General features: G+C 50.5%; 1 protein-coding gene across 1 annotated transcript in view; it reads right to left on the reverse strand.

The window, feature by feature from the left end:
* Positions 1-256: 256 nt before the first annotated feature.
* Positions 257-27,906, reverse strand: part of Glb1 (galactosidase beta 1) — a 70,241-nt gene continuing 42,591 nt past the window's right edge. Inside the window, exons 11-16 of the mRNA XM_021635764.2 lie at positions 25,994-26,068; positions 22,969-23,058; positions 20,128-20,235; positions 16,479-16,610; positions 13,311-13,559; positions 257-767 (exon numbers count right to left, since the gene is read on the reverse strand). Of these exons, the coding sequence (XP_021491439.2) occupies positions 564-767; positions 13,311-13,559; positions 16,479-16,610; positions 20,128-20,235; positions 22,969-23,058; positions 25,994-26,068 (858 nt within the window). The 3' untranslated portion in view covers positions 257-563. The remainder of the gene's footprint in view (positions 768-13,310; positions 13,560-16,478; positions 16,611-20,127; positions 20,236-22,968; positions 23,059-25,993; positions 26,069-27,906) is intronic.

Consider the following 27,906-nt stretch of genomic DNA (forward strand, 5'->3'; position numbering starts at 1 on the left):
TACTTGGAGCAACTGTTAATCTTTCACAGCTTGTGTAACTGGAGGTTTCTTACCTAGCAGACACCACAGTGATTCGGAACCAGTCAAATCAGGATCAGAAAAGCAGCCCTTGGCTAGCCCACACCAGGACTGTCTCTACCCACTTCGAACGTCAAGCTACTGAAGTGGCTTCACCCAGCCCACTCAAGTCTAGTTGAGATTTAAGTCAGACGATGGAGGTGAACACCTGCTGCTATTAATGACAGGACTACCACCGCCCGAGTACACATTTTATTCAGGAGAAAGACATGATTATTTCAAATCAAAATACGAGACATGATTCTTCAGGTTTTGTTCCAACTCTGCACATTGGCTGTGGATTCCGCCACGTCCACTCCCTCCAGCATTCTTGGCGGCCATAAGGGTAAGGGTCGGGCAAGGCAGGGCTGTAGAGACGCCACCTTCATCGTGCCTTCCATTCTTGAATGAGGAGGGTGAGCCGTGCTGTGTGGCCAGAGCAGTCCTCATGGGCGGTTCAGCCCTGAGCCTTGACCAGACTTGGCCTGGGAAACGGCCACTGGTGGTCAGACAAAAACTGGCCTGTCAACAAACTCCACCACACACGGCTCTGGGGTCCCGCAACTGCAGGGCGCAGACTCCAACTCCAGCACCGTGATGTTGTTTGGGGCTTCAGTGGTCAGAATGTTCCTGGGCACAAACAAGGTCATCTGTGGGCCCATTATGGGCCAGTATCGGCCAAGGTTAAAGCCGTTGATCCACACTTGGCCCTGGAGAGAGAAAGAGAGACCATCAGCCAAGGATACACTGGTAGCAGAGAGGCCAGAGATGACCCGCAGAGTAGGACTGACAGGGTCCCCGTTGGTTCAGCATCCCACTGTCTCACGCTGGGTGGGAAAAAGGACAGAGCTTCCCCCCAGTGCCAACCCCTGCTGCAGGAGGAATGGATTTGGAGCCTCAGACCCCGGAAGCTTCGGACTTCCATCTTGGGGCACACCTCACCACATTCTGTGACCCAGCCTGGTCCCCCAGCTGCTGCCTGTGTGTACGTCAGACCTCTCCACCGCTGCTGCCCACAGCCTCCAGCAGGCGAGTCTCTCCGCTCTGTCTGCCCCACAGAGGCAGGGTTTGGCTGTGCTGTCTGATGGGCATAAAAGCCCTCACACGGCCCCAGGACTGTTTCCCAAACAACCCAAGAGGAGTGTGAAGGTGTGTGGGACAGGTGCTGCGGCAGGAGGATTGGTCTGAGTGTGAAGCCAGCCTGGGCAACACGGTAAGCTTAAGCCAAAGGAGGGGGGAAGATGAGAATGGGGGCAGGGGCCTACCCGGCAGAGTGTCTATCTTACTGCTGGGTTTGTGATGCTCACAGCTTTCTTCCCGGGCACGTAGAGAGAACGGACAGTTTACTTGAAGGACGAGGGGAAATCTCATAGCCGTGGAGACAATCCCTGTGAGCAGGGCAGCTGCTTCCCAAACAAACCAAACAGGGCCCAAAGGGTGCCAGAATAGATGGAACTTTCTGGTGAAAAGTTGGGGATGGCGTGCGTGTGGGGGTCACACATGGCAGAGATAAACAAACACAAAGTCTGCAAGAGGAGGGAAGGAACAGAGACAGAAGGCAGAGAGGAGAATGGACAGAAGGAAAGAAATTCGTGCTCAAGGTGACCCCTCCTGCTCATTTTAAAACTAACTATTGATTAATATTTGCATAATATTTCTGTGTAGCAAAGACTGGCCTGAACTCACTATATAGTCCAGATAATCCTCCTGCCTCCGCCTCAGAAGGGCTAAGATTACAGAGGTAATAAACCTTCCCTCGGCTTTATTCCAGTCCACTTGCTAGCCATCAGAGCTCAGGTGGGTTTTCACATCCCAGAGTCAATGAAAACTCAGAGTCTATAGAGTGAAAATGGTCCCCAAAGCAACCCAGGCTGGGAGGGAGGGTGCACGGGGTGGGTGCTGCCATTTCAGCCCTCGGGAGGCGACAGCAGGGGGCTGGTTGTGAATTTGAGGCCAGCTTCCGGACTACAGCACGTTTCTGGTGGTCAGCCCGTGCCTGGCAAGGGTTAGGGCAACTGTGCTCCAGTGGCTGCGAACGCCCCTCACAGCCCTCAAACAAACGCTCGCTCGACCCTTTGCGGCCCACAGAAGGAGGTCAGCGACTCAAAACTGCCTGTCTGTGGATGAAGTCATTTAGAAAGGGTGGCAGTTTCGGAGTTCTCAGAACCGCTTTGCTCGTTTTTAACCATGGGATCTGCTATCTCCCTCTGTCCTAAAAGGCATAAACCGCAACAGTTTCACCGGGCTTTATCAGCTCCATCGCGGCCAGAGCCCCGTTTTCCCGGTCTTAGAGCCCAGCTCCCGATTTCATTTGCCATGCATCGGTTTGACTCATTTTTAATTACACGTAAGTGTACACAGACAGGCTGGGAACATGGCATAGGTGGTGAGAACTATGCTGGGCATGCATGAGGATCCAAGTTCAAATCCCCAGCAGCCACATGAAACCGGCAACGCTGGTGCTGTGGGGGCAGAGACTGGATCACTGGGGCTTGACGGCCTCCAGCCCAGCTCTGGTTCGGGGAGAGACCCTGTGTTAGGGAGTAAGGTGGACATCAAGAGCAGCACCCCTACACTCCTCCATGTCTGTATACAGGAGCACGGCGCACACGTGTGTGCGCATACCTCACACATTCACACATACACACATACAAACAGGACCATTTTAAACATCGCATAGCAGTCAATGACATGAATATTCCAATTATTTTCTGGGACAGGGTATTGTGTGTGTGTGTGTGTGTGTTTAATGTAGCCCAGGATATCCTCAAGTTCATGATCTTTCTACTTTGGCTTCTTGTATGCTGGGATTACAGGCATGTGCCACCGAACCTGACTAATATATCAATCCTGACTTTTTCTTCAATGTTAGGGAATAAAGCAGAGCCTGTGCATGCTACCATGAAGCTACATTCCCAACCCGAATATGCTGATGGCTATTTACACCTTTGCTGCTGAAAATGGGTACTTCGGTGTTTCCGGTTTGGGGGCTGCTAACAGTAGTACTGTCAACATGATTGTTTTGACTTTTTTTATTTTATTTTTTTTCCCCAAGACAAGGTTTCTCTGTATAGCCCTGGCTGTCCTGGAACTTGCTCTGTAGACCAGGCTGGTTTCCAACTTAGACATCCACCTGTCTCTGCCTCTTGAGTGCTGGGATTAAAGGTGTGTGCCACCACTGCCAGGAACTTTTTTTCTGAGACAGGCTCAGTTTCAGGTAGCCCAGAATGGCCTCAAATTCACTATATAGTTGAGGTTGACCTTGAACGTGATCCTCCGGCCTTCACCTCCAGAGTGCTGGGGTTACACCATGGACCACCAAACACCTGGCTCAGGGAGTGCTGGAGAGTGAACCCAGGGCTTCATGAATGTTACATAAACACTCGCCAATGGAGCCCCGGCCCCAGCCCAGCACGTTTGTTCTGTGCCTGAGTTAGAGTCACAAACGCTCACCTTTCTTATGGCAGAACAGAACGGCAAGGTCACAGCAGGTGGAACAGGAGTGCAGAGGAGAATGTTTTTCAGCTTTTAAAATAGTGTCTACCTCTTTTAAAAAGTTATCATGTGTGTGTGTGTGTGTGTGTGTGTGTGTGTGTGTGTGTGTGATAGCACAAATTGTGGCCAGAGGACAACCTGTAGGGGTCAGTTCATTCCTTCTACCACGTGGGTCGCAGAGGTCCCCATGCTTGGTGGCAACCACCTAACCCACTGAGCCATCTCGTGGGCCCAATTTTCATTTTGAACCAGATTTAAACGTAAAGGGCTCACTGACTGAAGACAGGACTGAGGTCAGTGAAAAGCCTGCGATCTCACCAGACCACACTCACCCACCTCAAGGCATGGAACTCACAGAGATCCGCCTGCTTCTGCCTCCCCCAGTGCTGTCATTTGTTTGATGACTGGTCTGTCAATCACTTGGGGGCACAGCATAGGCCCCCTACAAAAGAAAGGCCCTGCTCGTGCTGTTTGGACGTAATCCTGCGCTCACCCCAGGAAAAAAACACAAATACACAGGCACACACACATTATTGTACAAAGTGCCTACACTACTTACATATTACATAAAAAATTCAATATCTATATGATATTTGCTGATAATTCTGGCTGAGACAGGATACTGTGAGGAGGCGCTGGAGAGACGGCTCAGCAGTTAAGGGCACCTTGTTCCCTGAAAGAGAGCTTGGTTCGGCTCCCAGCATCCGCCCGATAGCTCACAGTTATCAGTAACTTTAGATCTGGGGGATCCCCTCGTCTCCTGACCTCCGTGGGAACCAGGTACACATGTGGTGCACACACATAAAGACCAAACACTCATATACAACAAGGAAAGCTTTAAAAATCGAAAAAACAAAGAAAAAGATCCAGCGAGGAGGTGACACAGAGCCCCACTAAGTGGGTTTCCTCAGGGCCTTCCACTCTTCAATTGAGAGTTTTTGCCTAAGACTTATTTACTTGAACTTGATGTATAGACAGGCTGGCCTTGAATTTGCCTGAATTTGCGGTCCTCCTGCCTCTGCCTCCACAGAGCTGGGGTTATAGGTATGGGCCACCATGCTAGGCTTCCACTTAAAAGTTTTATACACCTGCCAGAAGAGGGAATCAGTTCACATTATAGATGGTTGTGAGCCACCCTGTGGTTGCTGGGAATTGAACTCATGACCTTTGGAAGAGCAGACAGTGCTCTTAACCACTGAGCCATCTCTCCAGGCCCCCCTTAAAGTTTTAAAGGCTTTATTTATGGTTAGTTTTACAAATTGACTCATTATTCATTTATTTGTTGAGACAGGGCTTCTCTACATAGCCCTGGCTGTCATACTACAAAGAAATCCTGTCTAAAATAAAAAAGAAATAAAATTTATGTTCAAAGAGCTGAGAATTATAGCTCAGGAGAAGGACTTTTGCTTAGCATGCTTGGCTGGTCTACGCAACAGTGTGAAATCCTGCTACTAAAGACCAAAAAGAAAAAAAAAATAAATGCTGAAATTATTCTTGGTAAACCCAAAGGTTTCTGTTAATGAGGTGATTTCAGGGGGCTGGGGGTGTCCCATGGCAGCCCCACCTACAGTCCACGGCAGAACCCGACTATCTCTGACCATCTTGACCCCGGCCCACACTCCTGCCCTCTGCTCTTAACACTAAGGTGCCAGCTGAAGTTCCTGGAAGTGCCTGACCTACTTCTCAGCTGATCATATAGATCTGCACACGCGAGTGCATGTCTGTCTATCTTACCTGGATAAGGTCAATCTTCTCAGGAGAATCTAGAGTTAAGCGTTCTTTCTTTTTTAATTAATTTATTTTTATTTCATGTGCACTGGTCTTTTGCCTGCATGTCTGTCTGTGCTACAGAGTCAGATCCCCCGGTACTAGAGTTACACACAGTTGCGAGCTACCATGGGGTTGCTGGGAATTGAACTTGGGTCCTCTGGAAGAGCAGCCAACGCTCTTAACCTCTGTACCATCTCTACAGACCCTAGAGTGAAACTCACAATACTGTCTTTTGCTTTTTTTTTTTGTTTGTTTGTTTGTTTGTTTTTTGAGAGAGGATCTCAATCTGTAGACCAGGCTGGCCTGGAACTCAAGAGATTTGCCTGCTTCTGCCTCCTGAGCCTGGGATGAGAGGCGTGCGTCACCATGCCCAGCCCTCAATACTGTTTTAAGATTTTCAGAGGTTCCTGTAAAAGTGAAAATAGGCTCATCAGGTGTTGCACATTTTCAGTCTTGGTGTTTGGGAAGTAGAGACAGATGGATCTCTGAGTTCAAGATCATCCTGGTGGGAACAGACCGAGTTCCCACACAGCCAGGCAGCGTAGTGAGGCCCTGTCCAAAAAACAACCAAAAACAACAAGAGGGCAAACACATCACACTAAAAGGAAATCTGGGTGCTTGGAGGGCTCAAATGGAGAAACACAGAGGTCAGTTCTTAAGGTTAAAGGTTAAAAGGCTAGTGGTGGCACACACCTTTAGTCCCAGAACGTGGGAGGCGAAGTGGATTTCTGTGAGGAGTTCCAGAATGGCCAGGGCTAATGTAGACAGAGCAGCATTCCTGTTCTTGGGGAGCATCTTGGCTTTGTTCCCAGTACCCACATGGCAGCTCACAACTGCCTGCAACTCCAAAGGCTCCAACACCCTCTTCTGGCCTCCACAGGCTACGTATGTGTGTGGTGAATACACATACATGCAGACAAACACTCACACACAGACATTTTTAAAAGGCATGAATGGCTGAGCACAATGACTTACCTGAGGACCAAGAAGTGAAAGAGAGCATAAAAGATCAGGAACAGGACCCCACAGCGGCCTATGGTGAGGGCATAGGCACACACAAACACGTGAACTATCATATTCTCTCCCTCTCTCTCCCTCCACCCCTCTCTCACACACACAGTGTAAAATAAAGTCTGTGTGCTAAGAATGACAGTCCAGCCACTTCACCTGGAGTTAGCATGCTTGCTAGGAGAAGCCCAATTACCTAGTTTCCAGGTTCACAAGGTTTGGGAGTGGAAACCACGAGTTCGATTTAAAGAATGACCTCGTAGGGTTAGCACAGTTGCAGGTCAGGCAAAGGCAGTGAGTTTCAAAAGCAGGTACCATTTCAGGTGGATGGACAGAGGCTCTGGAGGCACTGACACAGACAAACGGCCGAGGCGCTGTGCAACAGCCTCACCTGCAGCCAGAGTCTAGCTTTCTTTGACCCTTGCCAGGCACCATAGGGACGGCCTGTAGGATGACAGGTCTCCAACAAAAAGCCAGCCAACAGCCAGCCATGCCTGGGCGAGACCAGCAGCAGAAACGACAGTCTGCCAGTACTCGACACTGTGAGTGACGTCAAGGGCTCTTCACCACGTTCAAAACAGGACAGCTCACTGGTAGCTAGGCTTTTCAGTTAGGATGGGCTAACGGGCCAGCAAGTTCCAGGGGTCTGGCCCTCTCCACTTCTCCAGAGCTCAGGTTACAAGCAAGCACCTTTCGCAGCTTTTTTTTTTTTCCGAACCTGTGCTAGGGCTTGAAGGTACATCCTTGTCACGCACAGCAAGCGCTTTTACCAGCGAGCCAGCTCCTTAACCTTACCATAAATATTTATCTGGCTGGATGGGGTAGCACATGCCTAGAACCCCAGCACAGAGGCAGGAAGATCGTTATGAGTTCCAAGCCTGCCGAGGCTACCTAGTGAGAGCCTGCCTCACAAAACCAAAATAATTAATACGAACAAGATTTATTTATCGATGTGTGTGTGTTTATGTATACCGTCTATACTCAGGAGCCCAGGGAGGCCAGAGAAGGGTGCCAGATCCCCTGGAACTGGAGTTACACAACTGTGAGGCTGTTTCTCCGTGTGGCCCTGGCTGCCTTAGAACTCACTTTATACACCAGGCTGGTCTTGAACTCAGCGCTCAGCCTCTCTCTGCCTCCAAAGCACCGGGATTAAAGGCGTGTGCCACCATTACGCAGTCTACTCGCTGGGATTACAAGTATGTGCCAGCCAGCATGCTCAGTTTATGTGGCACAGCCCCTAGGCGCTCCCTCCCTTTACTAAATACCTTGAATGCAAGATTACTTCTTTTTCATAAAGAAACATTTGAGGCTGGTGTGACGGCTCAGCGGGTAAAGGCACTTGCCACCAAGCCTGGTGACTTGACCCCTGAGATCCACGTGGTGGGAGGAGAGGGCTCACAAGTTGTCCTCTAACTTCTACTACACCCATACCCCTCCCCCCAGAACAGATGAACTTAAAGTGCAGGCTCGGGACAGTGCTTTCCTGCCGTGCAGGGAGCTCTGCGCTCAGCTCCCAGCTCCCTCCCGTTCCGTTTAAAAAGTATTTCATTTGGAGTCTTAGTTCTTCAAAGCACAGCTTTGGTGGCCATAGCAGGCCTTTCTCGCCCTTTCCATCCTGTTCTCTCACACACTTGCTAAAAAAGGGTAGAATCAAGAGAAGACTGAATAGTATTTTTATTTTTATTTCTTTTATGGTGCAGGGAATTGAACCCAAGACCTTATGCATACTAGGCAAGTGATCTACCACTGAACTATTTCTAGCTATAATATATACATTGAAACAAGGTCTCACTGTATAACCTTGGCTGGCCTGGAACTCATTATGAAGACCAGGCTGGCCTCAAACTCATAGAAATCTCTCTGCTTCCTGAAAGCTGGGATCAAGAGCATACATTACCACACCTGGCCCATGGCATAATGTATGTATCATTGTTGTTATTGCTGTTGTTTTTGAGACAGGATTTCTCTATATACTCCTAGCTGTGTTAGAACCTGCCAGGTAGACCAGGCTGGCTTTGAACCCACAGAGCTCTGCCTGCCTCTGTTGGGATTGCACCCCGCACAGCTTGACATAATATTGTAATGGAACAATACCCAACTTATTTCAATCGGAGATGAGCAGAACAGACGCCACTGTCTCAGCACAACAGGATGCTTCATGGCATGACTCACACATTCTGACCCATCACCAAAGCCCGGGAGAACACATCTCTATGAGGGAGTCTCCAGTCAGTCAGCTAGGGCATGGTGCACACTGGGTGCTGACCTGTGTGGACGGAGCAGGCACGCCTGACCCCTCACCACCGGAATCCGCCCAGCTCACTCGCTTAACCAGAAAGCCACATCCAACCCCAGAAAAGCCAGAGTAATCAGAAGTGCTGCTTTTATCTCACGAATCGCATTCATCAGCGAGCTCATTCGCTAAATCAAGTTAGTTCCTTTGTAACAAATGGAGAAGGAAGCCAAGTGGCCCTCGGTGGAGGAGGAAGACAGAGGGCCAGTGAGCACAACCTACTGTGAGACCTGCTCAGGCCTCAGCGTCACGTGGTCAGACCCTTCCTCTTCCCCCACGCCATCCGAGGAAGTGTCCCTCCCTCAGCACAGGGTGAGGCCTGGAAGAGGGGTGCTTGTTTGTGTTTATGGAGGGGTGCATGGAGGCGTTTGCCTGTTTGTGATGTGGAGACCAGAAGTGTGGGCGCTTTCCTCGGCTATTTTATTACTATTACTTCATGTCATTTCTTTTGCCTGAATCCACGTCTGTGCTCCACGTCCTGCCTGATGCCCCTAGAGCTCAGAAGCGGGCATCAGATTTCCTGGAACTAGAGCTGCAGATGGTTGTGAGCCACCACGTGGGTGCTGGGAACAGAACTTGGGTCCTCTGCAGGAGCGAGAGCTCTTAACCACTGGGCCACCTCCCCAGCCCTCTCCATCACTCTTCACCTATTTTCTGGAGCAGCCTCTCCACAGACCCTGAAGCTGCTGTGCTGACTGTCCAGAAAACCCCCAGGATCCGCCTGTCTCTGTTTGTGCCGCCTCCTGAGTGCCAGGGTGAGCTGGCATGCCAGGCTAGCGTGAGGTTGAAGGTTCCCGTGTTGTAACATGTATCACATTTTATTACTTTCTTTTTTTATGGCCAGATGGTCTCACTGCACGGATGACCGAAGTGTCATCAGATGCACTTTGGGCCTCCTGTCGATAATCATGGATGACACCATTGCAGACCTCTGCTCACACACTTGGGGGTATTGTGAGAGTGATCTTTCCAGGCACGGAAATGCCAAGTGTGAGTGAGACTGGCCGTGTGGAGTGCAGACCTGGGGCCAGGCCTAGGGGAAGACACAAGCTGTCTGTGGCCTTTGGTGCTCTGTGGAAGGCTGCTGCCCCGCCCCCCTTAAGGGCTAACTGCTGCTGGTTAGATGTTCTGTAAACCTCATACAAGCCAGGGTTATCTGGGAAGGGGGAAGCTCAACTGAGCGAACGCCTCGCTTCCTCGGAATGGCCCAGAGCCGAGGGGAAGGGCCTAGCTCAGTGTGGGTGGAGCCATCTCTGGGCTGGCAGTCCTGGCCTCTATAAGAAAGCAGGCTGAGCAAGCCATGAGGGGCAAGCCAGTAAGCAGCACCCCTCCACGGCCTCTGCATCAGCTCCAGCCTCCAGGCTCCCACCCTGACTTCTCTCAGGGACAGGGAAGCATAAAGTAAAATAAACCCTTTCCTCTCCATGTTGCCTTTGGCGGGGAGGTTTTATCACAGCAATAAAAAACCCAAGACAACATTGTATAGTAACCTAACTGTGACTGTCTAGAAACCTGCACTTGTTACTCCTTCTTGGATCCCCTCTCCCTCAACCCCCAGCTGCCTACCTTTTTGTGGGGCCTTGGGGCATACCAAATGCTTGAGGCTGGCGATGTATCTTGGTCCATAAAGCATTTATCCCCCAATTACGAGGTCCTGAGTTCAATCCCCAGAACCCACATAAGAAGCCTGGTGTTTTGGGACATGCTTAAAATGCCAGCGTGGGGAGGTGGAGACGAGGGGACCCAGGGGATCCAGCCAGCCTAGCGGGACCTGATGAAAGCCCCAGGTCCCGGGGGGTGGGCAGGCAGGCTGACTCATAAGCAAAGGGGCCTGCTGTGAAAGCCTGGAGAGCTGGGTGTGATCCCTGGAATCTAAAGTGGAAGAAGGGAACCAGTGCTAGAAAGTCGCCTGTGGCTGCCATATCCACACTCACACACACACCACACACACACACACCTCACCCACACACGGACAGTGATAATAAGCAAAGTGAAATAAAAATCAAGCAAGCAAAACAGAAACAAGGTGGACGGCTCCTGAAGTGTGCACACACATGCAGCCCAGGAGTCAACCCAAGGGTCCTTGTAGTCCAGGCTGGCCTTGAACTTGCTATGTGGCTGAAGATGACCTCGAGCTTCTGATCCTCCTTCCACCTTCTGGGGCTGCTCGGCACCACCTCGCCTAGTTTTGTGTGGTGCTGAGGACTGCGCCCATGTACACTAAGCAAGCGCTCCACCAAGCTATACCCGGCTCTTTGTCTTTTTAACCGTCACAGTGCCGTGTGTGGACACCCTGCTAGGCTGAGCTGCCAAAGCCAGAGATTTTGTGCTAACGAGAGGACATCCTGCTGCATGACAGCTGGGAGAGGACTGGCAAAGTGCGCAAGGCCTGGCTTGGTGGCCCACACAAGCAAAACAAGCCACCTCTGATGGCCAAAGCATCCTTCCCGGTTTCCTTTCTCACTTTAGGTTCTACTCGGCAGGGGAGAAACCAAGGGTGGCTTGTGGGGCAGAGAGTCCCCGCTAGCTGAAGGGGAAGCACCTCTGGGGACAGGGCTGTACCTCCTGTTCCTAGGCCCTAGAGCCCCCAGATACAGCTTCTTTGCCTTAGGGGAAAAGAAAAGGCTGGTGAATCACGGGCAGAGAAAGTGAGAAGGGGTTTTGGCTTCCGGGAAGAAGGCAGGCAGAACTGAACCTTCCTTCTAGAGACCACAGGGCAGGAAGTGAGGGTAGAGGGGGTCTGACAGGAAGTTCAGGAAACAGCAGTGACACCTGTCAGGGAGGATGAGACCCTGTCAGGGACAGGGCAGAGAAGGACCAGGCTTTCTAGGCAGGCAGAGCTTAGACTGAGGAGAATATGGCAGTGACCAGAAGCCACACCAGAAGCCTCACTGTGATTGGTATATGATGGCTCAGCCGAGAGGCCAACGGTGGATCACTTCCAGGGAGGTGGGGGCTGGGGGGATGGGGAGAAATGGGCAGCACTCGTCAAATGCGCCAATGACTCTTGGATTTTTGTTTGTTTTGGGACAGTTTCTCATGCAGCCCAGGCTGGTCGAAAACTTGCTACTGTTAAGGAACCGTTCCCTGTCTCGAAGAAACAAAAACAAAACAAATAACTTGTTATGGTACGAGGTGAGCTTAGAGCTCACCAGAGTCCCAAACAAGCAGGAGGCGCTCGCTCAGGCCCTGTCTCCTGCAGCTGGCAGTTAGCACTGGCTATCCCAGAACACCGAGAACCAGAAGTTACTGGAGTCGGCTACTGACTGAGCCCAAGATCAGGGAAGCAGGCAGCTGTGAGCCTCAAAGTGTTCGTTAGATAAAGCTTTGTGCACAAACAACGTGGTGGGGAGTTAAGGAAAAGGGCCGTCCTGGCCTACGGGAAGAGAGGACAGGGATTTCTCATGACCCAGGGATGAATTAGCACCCGGATGTTTTTGCGTTTTTCTCCGCACTTGCGTCTCTTTCTGTACAACTGTATATGAAACCCTGCCTTGTCGTCGCTAGTCTCCTAAACTTGTTATCATCTGCTTTCCAACACTATGTTGCACTGGAGGATGACTTTGAATTTCTGATTCTCCTGTCTTCAACCTCTCAAAGACTGCTCGTGCCAGTGTGTGTCACCACACCTGGCCTTATGTTATACTGATTTAACCTGCATTTTTTTTTTCAATGGTCAATTTATTTGGCACTCTGCCCCTCCCACCCTCCCACCCCCTTGGCACTTAGAACATTTAATGTATTTATTGCCCATCTGCTTACTTTCTCTGCGCAGTAGCTGTTCCATTTCTTTATCCAGTTTTCACAAGATCTTTTTTTGCTGTTGTATGGGTGTGTTGCCTACATATATATATATGTGTGTGTATAATTTATGCTATGTACATATATGTATGTGCACAGACAGTTAAGATCTACCACGTGGATACTGGCAACCACACTTTGCTCCTCTGCCATCTCTTCAGCTCCCCTAACTTTTGGGGTTTTTTCCCTCTAACTTAGTGGTAAGCATAAGCATATACAATCTAGACTGAGGTCCTTTGTTAACTATAGGATGTGAACACTGTTTTCTTTGGGACCGTGAGCTGATGTCTTTTGAAAAGTCAGCTATGAAGGTATATAGCTGAAGCAGAGACAGGAGCAGCAGGATTTCAAGGTCCTTCTTGGCTACATAGCAAATTCAAGGCTAACCTGGGTGACATGAGACCTTTTGCAGACAAAAAAAATTGTTCCCTTCATCAGCAGCATCTGAAGAGGCCCTGGGGATGGCGGAGATGACTCTGGCTGAGGGTGCTTGCTAACATGCCTAGTGACCAGAGTTCAATCCATAGGAGCCACACGGTGGAGGGAGAAAGATGACTCCCACGGCTCTCGCCTCCACATGTATGCCTTGGCAGGCACATTCAAACACGCATGCCAATGGACACAACCAGTCAATGCAATAAAAATAAATATGCCCTAGTTCTTCCTGTTGTTCAACTGAAGAAAGTTGTCAGTCAAAGAAAACAGGACAGACACAGACACCTCCAAGCTGGATGATGGGCCCTGACATCTACCACGGTTCTGCTCCCGAGTGTGACCTGGTAGGATACCCTCTCCCCACCACAGAGCAGCCCTTTAGCAGCCTTTTGATTCCCTCTAGGATACTAAGAGGCAAACACTTGAGGCCTGAACCCATGAAGATGCATACCTTGACCCATCCAGGGAACTGGATGAAAGTGTCCTGGGGCAGGTCTGGGATGCCTGAGGGAATGGAGAAGTTGCCCACGTAAAAGGTGGGGAGTGTGTAATTTGAAAGCAGGGGGCCTTCGTCATAGCGGCCCTCACCACAGGCTTCCCAGGCTGCAAGGTGGCTTCGTGCCGCAGCCTCGGTGTCCAGTGGGAAGATTGTCCAGTTGGTGAGGATGGTGCCGTTGAGGGTCACGTTAGACACCAAACCCTGTGAAAGGAAAACACAAGCCCATGAGACAGCAGCGACTGAAGGGAGTCACGGATGTCCCTGAATCCCTGGGAGAAGAAGCAGAAATGACTCAGCTGTGTGTACAGCCAGGAGACATCGCTCAGGCCAGGGGCTCAGTCTAACCCACTGTCCTGACTGTCCTGGTAGGAACGAAGATATTCTTTTAAAAAAAAAAAAAAGTTTTTTTCATTTTGGTTTTTCAAGACAAGGTTTCTCTGTGTAGCCCTGGCTGTCCTAGAATTCAGTATGTAGACCAGGCTGGCCTCGAACTCACAGAGATCTGCCTGCCTCTCTCTACCTCCTAGAGTGCTGGTATTAAAGGAGTGTGCCATCATGCCTGGCTGGCTTTTTTTTTTTTTTTTTTTAGTTTAAAAAATTTATTTTTATTTGTGGCATGTGATGTGTGTGTGTGCGTGTGTATACACACGCATGTGGTACCATGCCAAAAGAGGGCATCTTCTTGCATTGGATCCCCTGGAGCTGGAGTTACAGGCAGTTGCCAGCTGCCCAATGTGGGTCCTCTGGTACAAACGTGTGTCCTCGTAACCCTTGAGCCACCCCTCCAGCCCAGCACAAAGATGTCCTAAAGAGACATCTCCGCCCCTCCGCTTGGCTGGCAGGCTATTGAGATGAGGGAACACAAGAAATTGGAATGTCCCAGAAATGTCATGCTGGGAGAGAAAGGCCAAGGCCTAGTCTCAGCTGGAGGCGGAGCTTGTCTCCCAGGAAGTGACGTCACCAGGTCACCAGGTCTGACCATGTACTGGAGCGCCCGCTGGAGAGACTGGAGCTGAGGCAGGGAGGGGTCAGTGATGGGGGGGACTGCTGGAGGATCTCTAGCCTTCTGTTTAAACCTGAACCCAAGGATGGACTGGGGTTGGAGTGGAGTGGTTTGGGGATGTCACTGGACTTCTTTCTTTTCCCAAAGTGGTGACACTGCATAAATCTTTCTGCTTTTCACTGTCCCTTGTCTGGATCTGGATTGCTGCTTTTCAGGCAGCTGGAGCTCAGGCTCTGCCCCTCACTACTCTGGTAAGAGCAACTCTTTGGACAGAGAGAGGTGTGGCCCTGTGCTCACTCTAGCGTCATGACAATGTCATCCTACTGTCTGTTACAGGCCTCTGAGGGAACACGGGAGCCCAAATCCCCCTGTCTTCAGAAATTGCTAGAATGGGGGACAAATGAGTAAAGAGGGAAATCTAGGAATATTCACCCCAATGCAGACAGCAGGGGTGGCCTCTGCCCCTTACCCCATCAGAGCGGCCAGGCACCTGCCCAGCTGAGAGGACCATTAGTGTGGAAGTCTGTGGGATCTAGCTCATGTTCTGACTCTGCTGCATAAACGGGTGTGTTGGAACATGCCCACAGACCCAGCACTTGTGAGATCCAGGCAGGAGGCTCAGGAGTGCAAGGACATCCCTGCCTACATAGTGAGTTTCAGCCCAGCCTGGCCTGAGAGACTTTTTCTTAAACAAATTAAACAAAACAAAAACCCAGATTAAAATAAAGTTGTTTTTGGTTTGTTTGGGTTTCTTTTGAGACAGGGTTTCTCTGTGTAGTCCTGGCTGTCCTGGCCTTGCATTTGTAGACCAGGCTGGCCTTGAACTCACAGAGATGGGCCTGCCTCTGCCTCCCTGAGTGCTGGGATTACAGGAGTGCCCTGCCACACCGGGTCATAGAAAGTTACTTGATTATCTAGAAATACTGGTTAGAACACCACATTGTGCCTGGACAGAGAACAAGCAGCGGCGGGGCAGCAGCGAAGGGGCCTTCTACAGCTCGAGTTTGCTGCAGGCCACCCATCCAAGCAGAGCCCACCAGATGCCACCCTGACTCAGATAGGTAGGAACGCTCTGGTGAGCTGGGTGGGTTTTCAAAGCAGAGGAAGAGCACGGTGGAGTGGCTTCCGTTTCTCTCCACAAGATGACTGAGCTCAGACACGAGGGGAGGGTTCTGCTTGCAGAGCTCAAGGTTCTCATGGTCTGTGGAGGAAAAGGGCCCTTCAAAGAAATGCATCTTCTAGGCTCAGTGAAGTCTGCAGGCTCTGTGACAGCCGGTTTGTGGAGATCCCTCAGAATGAGTGCATCCATATATGCATACATACATATATGTGTGTATATGTATACACATGTGTATATGCATACACGCATACACATCTGTATGTATGTACTGTATCTCAATGCTTTAAGGGCTAGGGAATGTAGCTCAGCTGGCAGAGTGCTTGCCTAGCGTGTAAGAGGCTCTGAATTCAAGCCCAGCATTGCATAAACAGGATGGGGGCACATGGTTGTGAGCCCAGCACTTGGGAGGTGGAAGCAGGAAGATAAAAAAGTCATAGTCACAGTGAGTTCACGGCTAGCCTGAACTACTTGAGAGTGTGCCCCTAAAAAAGACAGGGAGGGAGGAAGAGAGAGAGAGAGAGAGAGAGAGAGAGAGAGAGAGAGAGAAAGAGAGAATGAGAATAAACAAAATGTTTAAAAAGTTCAGACGTTAAGGTGTAGACTGAATGTGGTGGCGCACACCTTTAGTCCCAGCACTTGACAGAGGCAGGTAGATCCCTGAGTCTGAGGCCAGCCTGGTCTGTATAGGGAGTTCCAAGATGGCCAGGGCTACACAGAGAGATCGTGTCTCCAAAAAAAAAAAAAAAAAAAGGAAATATTAAACTGTATTCCTTAAACAGAAATAGAAGCATTCAAATGTGTTTCTGTATAAATGGAAGCAGAACGCAAAAATGCTTGCATTGAGATTGAATGCAAGAACAGAATTTCTTTCAGCCTCTCAGGCACAGGCTTCCCCCATACAGCGTCCCGCCTGAGAGTCACTGACATGTAAGACTCGGACCAATCCTGTACAGTGTCACTGCTGTATCAGGCACAGCTTACCCCGTAGGGGTCCTACCTTAAAGTCTCTGATGTTTGGGCCATAGTTCACGCGCCCCATGTTCTCCACCAGAATGTCCAGAGAGGCCCCAGCTTTGCCCTGTACGCTCAGAGTGGTCACATGGTCTCTCGAGAGGATTCCTTGGGGCACCTGTGAGTTAAAGCCAAAGGCTGAACGGAGGGTAAGACCAGAGCGGAAGAGCAGTGTGGACAGTTCATCTGTCACTGGAGAGTTTAAGTTAGCCTGGGTATAGTTAGCCTGAGTATAACTCCATTTTAAAATAAAGAGCCATCTTGACTGAGAGCTGAATTCAGGTACCAGGAAACATCACAGAATGTACACCTGTCAGAGAACAAAGTGAACTCTCCTAGCCACAGCCTCCAGGAAATAATACAGAATAAATGCTTCATAGAAAATAGAGACAAACTCCCTGGCAATAATCAATGGGAATCAGTTGGAAATCGGGTGTTTCAGATGTGGTTTAGAAAAATAGCCATTGTGATTATATCCTTAGCCATTGTGATTGTGAGCCTCAGAAAAGGTCACCCTGCCCTGCTAAACTTCACCCAATTCTGTAATGCCAAGGTTTGTGCCCCCCTGCTTGCTGCCATGGAAACCCCCTGCTCACAGACTTTCCCTTTAAAAAATCCTGTTCACTCAGAGCTTGGGGTCCACTTCTCTACTGCTGCGTCAGTGAGACTTGGGTCCTGAGTTTGATCGCTCTCGTAATAAAGCTCTCTTGCAATTGCATCGAGTCGTCTCCTGGTGGTCTCTGAGGGTCCTGTGAACCTGGCATTACATCACTTTTCCAGCCCCGAGGTGTCATCAGATTTACAGGGAGAGTCCAGATGTGCTCAGGTTCCCATAATCCCTGTCTTCCCAAACAAGAAGGAGGCTGCACAAGCTCAGGGTACACTCCTCTGCCTGGGAATGCCTATAGCGGGGACTCCTTCCTATTTGGAACAAGGTCATTTGATATAGCCCAGGATGGCCTTGAATTTGAGACCTTTCTGACTCCACCTCATAAATGCTGGGGTTTCAGGTGTGGACCACCATGCTTGGCCCAGGCATTTTCCTGCTGTATATTTTACATTTAGTTATTTGTGGGTGTGTATGTGCGCCCACAGGTGTGTGCATACATGTGTGCCATGGTGTGTATGTGGAGGTCAGTTCTTTCCGTCCATCCTGTGGGCCTCCCTGGAACCTGTGACTCTCCTGCCTCACCTCCCACACGCCGAGCTTATTTTTAAAGGAATGAGATAGGCAAGACGGTCCAGGGGGGTGCTCGTATGAGAAGGGTCACTGCCCCTTCTCACAGCTCAGGTCAGGCACAGAGAGAGGCCCTCACACGTGTGCAGAGAGCTGATAAAATCAGCTAACAGATAAAATCAGAGTTAGGTGGAGTCAGCTCCCCTCACTTGCTAGGGTACACTAGCCACAGACGTTATGTAACCAGGTGAGGGAAAACAGCAGGTATCTTATCAACAGTGCATTCCTATGCTTCATCCATCCCTCCCTCCATCCCTCCATCCCTCCATCCCTCCATCCCTCCATCCCTCCATCCCTCCCTCCCTCCCTCCCTCCCTCCCTCCATCCCTCCCTCCATCCCTCCCTCCCTCCATCCCTCCCTCCCTCCATCCCTCCCTCCCTCCATCCCTCCCTCCCTCCCTCCCTCCCTCCCTCCCTCCCTCCCTCCATCCCTCCATCCCTCCCTCCCTCCCTCCCTCCCTCCCTCCCTCCCTCCCTCCCTCCCTCCCTCCCTCCATCCCTCCGTCATTCATTCGCTCCACTCCCACTCCCCACCATGAATCCAGGGCTCTACTACTGAGCTAAATCCCCAACCCCATTCCTGACTTTTTAAAAAGGTTACTGAAAAACAAACAAACAAACAACTTATGGCTACACTGACCATAAGTCACCAGGACACAACTAACGAGAGGCCAGGCAATGGCAAGGGCAGTGTCACGCCTCAGGGGCTTGCCGGGGATGAAATCTGTTGGTTAGAAGAGAAAGCCCTCCCCGCTCCCGACATTGTGTGTGTGCTCAGAGGCCAGTGGGCAGCTTCAGCTGTCATTCCTCAGAAACAGCCCATCTTCCTCTTTGAGATAAGGTCTCCTGCTCACCCGGACCCTGCAGAGGAGGCGAGGCTGGCTGGGCTCCCAGAGAACCCTCCTGTCCCCAGGTCCCCAGCACTGAGATTACAGCTGCATGCTGCCACAGCTGGATTTCTTTCTTCTTCTTATTTCATGTATGTGGGTGAGTGTTTGGCCTGCATGTGTGACTGTGTACTACGCCTGTGCCTGGTGTCCACAGAGGCCAGAAGAGTGTACAGATCTTTTGGAACTAGAGCTACAGATAAATGTGCACTGCCATGTGCTGGAAGTCAAAATCAGGTCCTCCGGAAGAGCATCAGATGCCCTTAACCACTGGGCCACCTCTCCAGCCCTTGCTCCTTTGTTCTTTACATGGGTGCTGGGGATCTGAACTCATGCTTGCACTATCTTCTCAGCCTAGAGTGAAAATATTTTAATTTTAAACTCTTCTGGAGTTATGCACACCTCTAATCCCAGCATTTGGGGGGCAGAGGCAGGAAGATCAGGAGTTCAAGGCTGGCACTAGATACAAAGCAAGTCTGAGGCCAGCCTGGGTGGCATGAGAACCTCTTCAAAAAAAAAAATTACCAAAGCTGGGCGATGGTGCACACCTATAATCCCAGCACTCAGGGAGGCAGACGCAGGCAGATCTCTGTGAGTTCAAGGCCAGCCTAGTCTACAGAGCAAGTCCAGGACAGCCAAGGCTACACAAAAAAATCCCGTCTTTTTTATTTTTAATCCTGTCTTGAAAAACAAACAAACAAACAAACAAAAAATCAACTACCACCCAAACCTCCAAACTCTAAAAATTTTCTGAAAAAACTTTCCTTGGCTAGGAAAATCGTCCCATGAGATTTTCCCGTAACTGTTTTGACGAGGAGCGAACGGCTGCAGATACCTTTTTTAGTATCGCTTATTCATTACCGTCCCTGCGCACACTCAGGTGCCAAGGCACAGGCGTGGATATCAGAGCACAGCTTGCAGGAGTCAGCAGCGAGCGCCGTTACCTGCCGAGCCAGCTCACAGGCCAGGGCTCCTCATTTCTTCCTTTTTGTTCTGTAGGCCCTGGGTTTCATCACGTAGGTGGATGAATCTGGATCTTGCAGTTCTCCTGCCTCAGCCTTCTGACAGCTGGGATTGCAGGTGTGTGCCAGCACACTCGATGCTGGAAAGGGTGTTTAAAGATCCACCTGCATCCTGCTGGGAAATGGAGTCCTTGGTGGACCTTAGTAAAAACTGCCAAGAGCATCCATCCCTTCAGACTGCAATGCCTCACTTTGGAGGGAGTCTCCAGGGTCAGCACATTTTGTGTGTTGACAGGTACCAAGCTGCCCCTTACGAGCAGAGGAGGCCTGGGTGACGTGCTGAGCTCAGTGAGGGAAGGGCTGGCCTTGGCCTCAGGCTCTCCTAGAGTGTGAGTGCTGGGAAACAGCTCGGAGTCTACAGCATGTGACCACAGTGGCAAGCAAGGGCACTGCCAAGGACGACAGGCTGGAGAGCTCAAATGCCGGGTTACAAGGCCCTCCGCACACCCCCGTCAAGGCTTAGATGTGGAGTTCAAAGAGAATGCTTACCCCGTCCACAGAGACATAGGCCCGGTCGTGGACCCCACGGAGGGAAATGGGCGTTGAGTTACTGCAATCTTGAGGGAGCGTTGTTCGGTAAAGCACAAACCCAAAATACTGGTGAGGAAAGGAGATGAGAGAAACGCATTACTCAGAGTTCGGCTACTGAGAACTCCGTTGCCCTTGATCTGGATGAAAGCAACTTTCTGGAAACCGTAGGGAAGGAAAAGCTTCCTCCACCCACAGCCAGGTGACGTTTTTAGATCCTGGCGGAGCTATTCAAAAACAGAGGAACCCTCTGCTCCACGGGGAAAACAAGAGTGAGGTTACGGCCTGGAGTGACCCGGGTAATCACAGTAACTCAAGACAAAAAGAAATCAAGAGCTGGTGAGGCGGCTCAGTGGGTCAAGGTACTGGCCACCATGTAGCCTGATGACCTGAGTTCAATCCCCAGGACCCACATGATGGAAGGAGAGAGCCCATTCCCACGAGCTGGCCTCTCACCTTCATAGGTGTGCTGCGGCACACACACATACACACACCAGCAAAGCAAATAAATAAAGGCAATAAGAGGTTTTTGTTTTTAAAGGGGCCGAGAGAGATGCGGTTAAGAGCACCCGGGTTCGGAGAGTCTGTAACTCCATTCCAGGGGCTCGGAAGCTTCCTTTAGGCGTCGGCGGGAACCAGGCGTGCCGGCAGTGCTCAGACGGGCAAGCGGCAATGCATGCACGCCTTTTTTCTAAAGCCAGACAAAGCCCCAAATGCAAGACAAACCCAACTTCTGCTCAGGAAAACATTCTCCAGGTCCCTGGGCTAAATCTGCCCTAAGGTACAAAACAAGACTCAACCTGAAACCATTTAAAGTGGAGAGAGAGTTGGGGGTGGGTGGATTTTGCTACCAAATCAGGAGTAATATTTACTTATTGCTGAGATGAGGACTCAGGTAGCCCGGGCTGACCTCAAGTTTACTACATAAGCCAGGGACAATCTAGACCTTCTTATTCTCCTGCCTCCATCCTCCCCCAAGTGCTGGGATTACACATAACCACGGCTGATAATATGTGATGTGGTGTGTGTGTGTGTGTGTGTGTGTGTGTGTGTGTGTGTGTGTGCACGCGCATGCACGAATGAAGGTGACCAGAGGCCAGAGGTTTTGGATGCCTGGGGCTAGAGTTACAGTTGTGAGCTGCCGTGTGGGTGCTGGGAACGGAACCCAGGTCCTCCAGAAAAGCAGCCAGTGGTCTTAACTGCTGACCCATCTCCAGCCACCTCAACTCTTTTAAAATCTAGTCTATATGATCTCACTGGGGTTTTGTTGTTGTGCTAGATTTTCTGTTTTTTTTCTTTTTCTTTTCTTTTTTTGGAGACGAGGTAGCACTGTTTCACAGGCCAGGCTAGAATTTACTATGTAGCTCAGGCTGGCCTCCAGCTCTCTAGCGTCTCACCTCTGCCTCCCACACACTCATGAGGGCATCACAGCTGGGCTTACAGCAACAAATTCCGAAAAGTTCAGATTGTTCCTAGACCATTTCTCCCTCACGGGAGTCAGTAAAATGCCTTTTCTGTGGACACAGACAAGAAGACACATCCTCCTAGGATGGGCCCAGGGATGATGCCACAGGTCACTTGGCCCCTTTGTCACACTGGATCATTTAGTTGGCATCTCAGCCCTGTTTCCTGAGGTGTTAGGTCACTGAGTCCCCCTTCCTGGCTTCCGGTGGAGTCTGGAGAAGGTGACAGTACTTCAGTCTAATCTTAGCGTGGTATTTGCTGCCAGTTGCTATTTTTACACTATTTTGTTTCAGCAACCATCTCACAGTTGGTTCCTGGAGAGCTGAGCCCCACACTCTGCTGATCTTGCCAATAACGTCCAGGGGCCATTCTGCAGTCCGCCTGGCAGACACTGTCCTCAGACCTGGAACTGGGTGGGGCACCTAAGCTTTCCGGTTTGGGGTCTGGGAGAAGCCCACATAACACTTTTGTGCAGTTTAACTGTGGTGTGCACGGGCTGCAGGCGAGGGGGCCAGTCACACACAGGTCGCCTGCAAGGGGCAGCCTCAACCAAGTCTGCAGAGAGCATTAGTTTTCCCTCTCCTCCTGGAAGCTCAGGTCAGTGGTGTCTTCAGCCTCTGAGGAACCAGTCATCATAGACAGACAGAGACACACACAGACAGACAGACAGACACATGCACACATACAAAGATACACACACAGAGAGAGACAAACAGAGAGAGACACAGACAGATAGACAGACACACACACACATACACAGATAGATACACACACAGAGATAGACAAACAGACAGACAGACACATGCACACACACAGATAGACAGACAGAGGCTTACAAAGGGAAAAGCAGTCCACTACACACACACACACAAAGCAGGAAAAGCAATTGCTAAGCGATGAGTCAGATGAAAAGCGGATAGGGTAAAATCCTGTAAGGGAAAAAGTTGAGAGAAATTTCTACAGAGGCATGGGGGTGCCAGGAAATGAAGCGCACGCAAGCACGCGGAAGTTCTTTCCAAAGCAGGAAAAAGACCTTACAGAGCCCAGGTTGGCTTCGAATACCACGGAGCTGATAGCAACCTTGAGCTTTTGGTCCTCCAACCTCCATCTCCCAAGTGCTGGAACTAGAGGCGTGCCACCATGCCTGGTTTATGAGGTGCTGGAGATCGGAACCCAGAGCTTTGCTCACAGCAGCAGAGCCACAGCGCCGTAACAACTGAGCCCTATCCCAGCCCTAAACTTCCATTTCTCAGCACTAAAATCACGACGCCCAGGAGACAGTAAGGAAGCATGTACATTGCCAGCGGAAGAAAGGCAGAGTTGCCTGTGGAGACCTACCTGCTTTACCTGGACGAAAGTCAAGGGATAAAGGCTTTTCACAGGTCCATTGGGACACAGGATGCCCAGAGCTTCGGCCACTGTCTTGAACTGAAAAGAAGCAAAAACTCACTCAGTGTCCTGTCCCCGGTGTGTGTTGGGGGGGGCGGGGGGAGTTGGGCTTATCAAAGACATTGAGGTACGCCTCAACTGTCCTAGTTTCACTGGCTTCTCAATCACCTTTGATTTTATTCGCCCACTCCCTCTCTTCTCTCACTCGCTCCCTTGCTTTCTGAAACAAGGCCTCATGTGTCTCAGGCAGGCCTAGGGCCTAGGGCCTAGGGCCTAGGGTGCTACATGGCCAAGGATGGCCTTGCTCTTCTGACTCTCCAAGTGCTGGGGCACTGTGAGTGTGCGGCCACACCTGCCTTAGGTCCTGCTGGGGTTCAAACTCAGGGCTTTCTGCACGCCAAGCAGGCCCTCCTGAGGCCTGGAACTCACGCTGCAGACCCGCTGGTCTTGACTTCACAAAGCTCTGCCTGCTTCTGCCTCCCAGGTGTTGGAATTAAAGACACAACCCCAGCTACGAACTCGGGGGTCGCACAAACTACATCAGTTCTCTACCACTGAGCTGCAGCTCCAGGCCTGGCTCTCAACTTTTCATTTTAGTTTATTTGGGTGGCCTGGGTCTAGCCACATAGACCTGGCTGGCCTTGAACTCACAGAGATCTGACTAACCTGTCCCCAAATGCTTGGATTAAAGGTGTGTGCAACCATGCCCTCCTACTCCTACTTCCTTTTTAATCTTATGTGTTTGGGTGTCTGGCCCGCGTGTGTGTCTGTGTGCATCTGTGTGTACATGTGTGTGCGGTGCCCAAGGAGATTAGAAGAGGCTGTCAGAACCTGGAACTGGGGTCACAGAGGTTGGGAGCTGCCATGTAGGCACTAGGAATCAGAAGTCAAACCTGGACCCTCTAGAAGATCAAAGCCAGGCATGGTGGCACCCACCTTTAATCTCAGCACTTGGAAGGCAGGCATGTCTGTGACTTTGGGCCAGCCTGGTCTACATATCAAGATCCAGGACGCCCAGGACTGCCTGGGTGTCAAACAAAACAGAACTAAACTAAGAAAAAGAGAGCAGCCAGTGTTCTAAACTGCTGAGCCAGGCCCTGATCCTAACTCATGAAAATGTAAATGATGGTGGTCTTAAAGAGAGCTTCAAGCGCACCTATTCTGAAGCACAGCTCAGAGCTAAGAAAGGCCTCGAGGTGAATTGAAAAAGGTTGTATGTTGAGTCCTTCCCTCCTAGGTTTCTGTGTTTTATTTTGAGTTTATTAGTGTCTCTCGTAGCCCAGGCTGGAACTCTCTACGTAGACAAAAGGATGGTCCTGAACATCTGATCCTCGTGCCTCCCACTTCCCAGTGCTGGGATTTACAGCCACATCTGTTTCTCTCCACCCTCACCCCATCTCCCTGTTTTTTGGATATAGCATCTTTCTCGATAGCCCAGGCTAGCCTCAGATTCACTATGTAGCACAGGCTGATCTTGAACTTCACAGCAATCCTCCTGCCTCAGCCCCAATAGTGCTAGGATTACAGGCATGAGCCACCACGCCCAATCTGCTGATTTCCTTCGTGGCACTAAGCTGTATTTCTTTATGTTTTTTTCAATTTTGGTATTGTTGCTTTAATATTTTATTTGATAGCATGTAGCAGAAGTTCTTACTGTTTTCTTGAGTAGCTACAGAGGTGAGGAAGTGCCCTTTCCCAGTGTGACTCAAGTGTGGCAGGTCTAACAAGAGATTCCTATCAGAGAGCACACTCTTTGTAGAGCGCAGCACAGGATCTCACTCAGTGGAAACTCTTACAGCAGCCCAGCCAGCCAACCAGACGCCGGAGAGAGGCTTCGAGTGGAAAAAAGTACCACGCTGTTTGGCGTTTGGCTTAAAGATAAAAACTTAGGTTGCTATTTTAGAATTTCAAGATTCTTAAGAAGTAAGTGACTGTTCGTGTTTTCTTCTTTTCTGATGAATGAATGCATATAGGAGTTAGGGATGGGGTAAGGGGAAAACCTGAAGACCCAGAGAGTCAAAACAAGCCGATTTTGTTTCAACCCTCCTTCCGACCATTAGGTAACTCCCCCTTTTCCCCCCAGAAGAAATCACCTTAACTCTTACTAATGATTAATTTCTAGCTTTTCCCCCCGTGATGCCCCAGCATTCCAAAAGTCACTGGGATATGATTTTTGGATCTAATTTAAGAGCAGAGATGTCAAAATTGCTGTGGCCTGGGGGAACTCATTTAAAAAAGGGTGGGTAAGACTTGTAAGGGGGTCCACAGAGAAGGGCACTTGTCGCCGTGTCTGAAGACCTGAGTTCGATTCCCCAGACTCCCTCATGTTGTTCGCTGGCCTCCATCTAGTTACCATGGTATGCACGTCTCCCAACCCAAGAAATAAATGAAATAAAGAAAAAAAAAAAAAAGTGAAAGGGGCAAATGATGGGACAAAGCGTCACTGGGCAGAATATGAAGCAGGATGTCACCTCCACAGCCACCCACAGCACTGCCTTTGAGAGTCGAGAACTAAGCCACAGCGGACCAAGACCCCCTCTTCCTCCTGTGCCTCGCTGTGCAGCCGGTCAGCCTGCATCCACATCTTCTCATCTTCCATCCCCCCGTTCCCGCAGAAACGCCAACCGCTCCGCCCGGCTCTCAGAAAACAAAGTCACAGAAAACGGCAGCCCTCGGCCAGAGACAACACCACTCACTGTGTCTCCCCATCTGACTCTCAGTGAGGATCAGACTTGTTTTTGTTTTCTTTTTGAGATAGGGTTTTACGCAGCCCAGGCTAGCTTCTAACTCACTCTGTAGCCAACAATGACCTCGAACGCCTGATCCTCCTGCCTCCAGCTCCTGAATGCCAGGGTTACGGGTGTGTGCCAGCACACTGGTTTACACAGTGTTGGAGACATGCCCCAGGGCTCCACTCACGCCAGGCAAGCGCTCTACTCACTGAGCCACACTCCCAACCTGTGCCCTGTCTTACCTTTCTCAGAGCAACTTTTCCATATGCGTACTTGGGTGTAGATGGAGGGATAAGGCCTTCCGGTATATCTATAAACTATAAGGCACAGTGGGGAAGAGAGGAGAGGAAAAAAAAAAAAACACAAAAAACTGTTAACCTTTAGACACCCATCTGTAATTTTTTTCTTTTTTCTTTTTTCAAGACAGGGTTTCTCTGTGTAACTCCGGCTGACCCGGAACTCACTCTGTAGACCTGGCTGGCCTCAAATTCAGAGATCCTGCCTCTGCCTCCCAAGGGCTAGGATTAAAATTGTGCACCACTACGCGTGACTCTGTTTAATAATTTTTTATTGGTACGAGCAGAATCCTAATGTTCTATCCAGGTAACGAATGTTTCAGAAATAAGCAAGTGTCACAAACACCTCACTGCCTATCCTTTGCTTCTCCATCATGACCTATGCCTGAGACATGGCTTTGAGACTGGCCGTCGAAGCCTCCTTTGTGCCATTTGGTTACGCATACTCAGGTACCCAGAGAGCCGTTCTCTCTCCCCAGGGAACCTGGCGGATTCCATGGAAACTGATTTTCCTGCGCTAGTCTCCTGTCTCCGTCTATCCATCTAATGGATTCTATGTAGAAAGCACTTGGTGTTGGGATGAGCTGTAGACACGAACAGTCCTTGTTCAGGCCTTGAACAGTCCACGGCAGGCTGTGGTAACCTTGTATTAAGTCACGCATTAAAGATCCAGAAAGCTGCATGAGTGACTTTGCCCAGAGAGGAGGGAAAGGCCGGTGGCTGGGCAGCCATCCAAGCGGATGCAGGAAGCTCACGGTGCAGTGAGGGACCCTATCTCCAACAGTAAACCAGAGGGAGGTCGGGGAAGGTGCCAGAAGTTGGCCCCCGTCCTTTGCACATGCATGCACGACAAACTTACAGGCCTTGCACGTGGGCTAGTGTATAAACACGCGCACGCGCACACACACGCGCACACACACACACAGACACACACACACACACTCAGGCCAGGCATGGTAGCAGATGACTTCAGTCCCAACACTTGGGAAACAGAGGGCAGGCAGTTTTGGGAGTTTGAGGCTAGCCTGGTCTACCCAGTGCATTCTAGGCCAGCCAGGGCTACACAGGGAGACTGTATCAAACAAACACATAGCACCAACAACAAAGAAAGGGAAATTAAAAGAAAATGCAAATAACTTCCCAGAGTCAGTCAGCTTCTGAGGTGTGCACTCATTTCCCGGGTGGGGAGCAGGCTCAGGGCACCAGGGGCCGTGCCCCGCTCAGCATGCGTCTGCGGGTGGTTCGGTCCGCCTGGGGGGGTCCGGTGTTAGACATAAGGGGCGTGCTGGGGGATAAGGCTGAGTGCTCCTCTCACAGCCCTGCCTCACCCCCAAAGTGCTGTCTCCCTAGCCCCAGGCCCACCCTTTGGAATCTCCAGGGTCCTTTGCTTCAACCACGCATGTGTAATCTCTACCCGTCAGCCACCTCCAAACCCCACCGGACTCTCCCCTCAAAGGGAGAGGTGGGAGGAGCGCGCTGGTAAAGTGACGGCTGTGGACATGCGCAGATCTGAATCGGGAATCCCGGGACCCATGCACGGGTGGAAGCAGCAGCAAGCGTGTGTAACACCTGCGCTCCTGCAGTGAGAGGGAGAGTCCCCGGATGTTCTCAGGGAACAGCTGGCCTGCTGCACAGGGCACACAGCAAAAGATCCTCCACAGACGAGGTGAAGCTGAGGCCCAGCGCTTCTGACTTCCACCATCTCTCACAAGTGTGAATGCATGTGCGAATGTACTCACATCTACACACACACACGCTCTCACACACAGATACACACACACAGATACACACACAGATACACACGCTCTCACACACACAGATACACACACACACAGATACACACAGATACACACACACAG

This window comes from Meriones unguiculatus, chromosome 6, assembly GCF_030254825.1.
Source record: "Meriones unguiculatus strain TT.TT164.6M chromosome 6, Bangor_MerUng_6.1, whole genome shotgun sequence".
Taxonomy (NCBI): Eukaryota; Metazoa; Chordata; class Mammalia; order Rodentia; family Muridae; genus Meriones; species Meriones unguiculatus.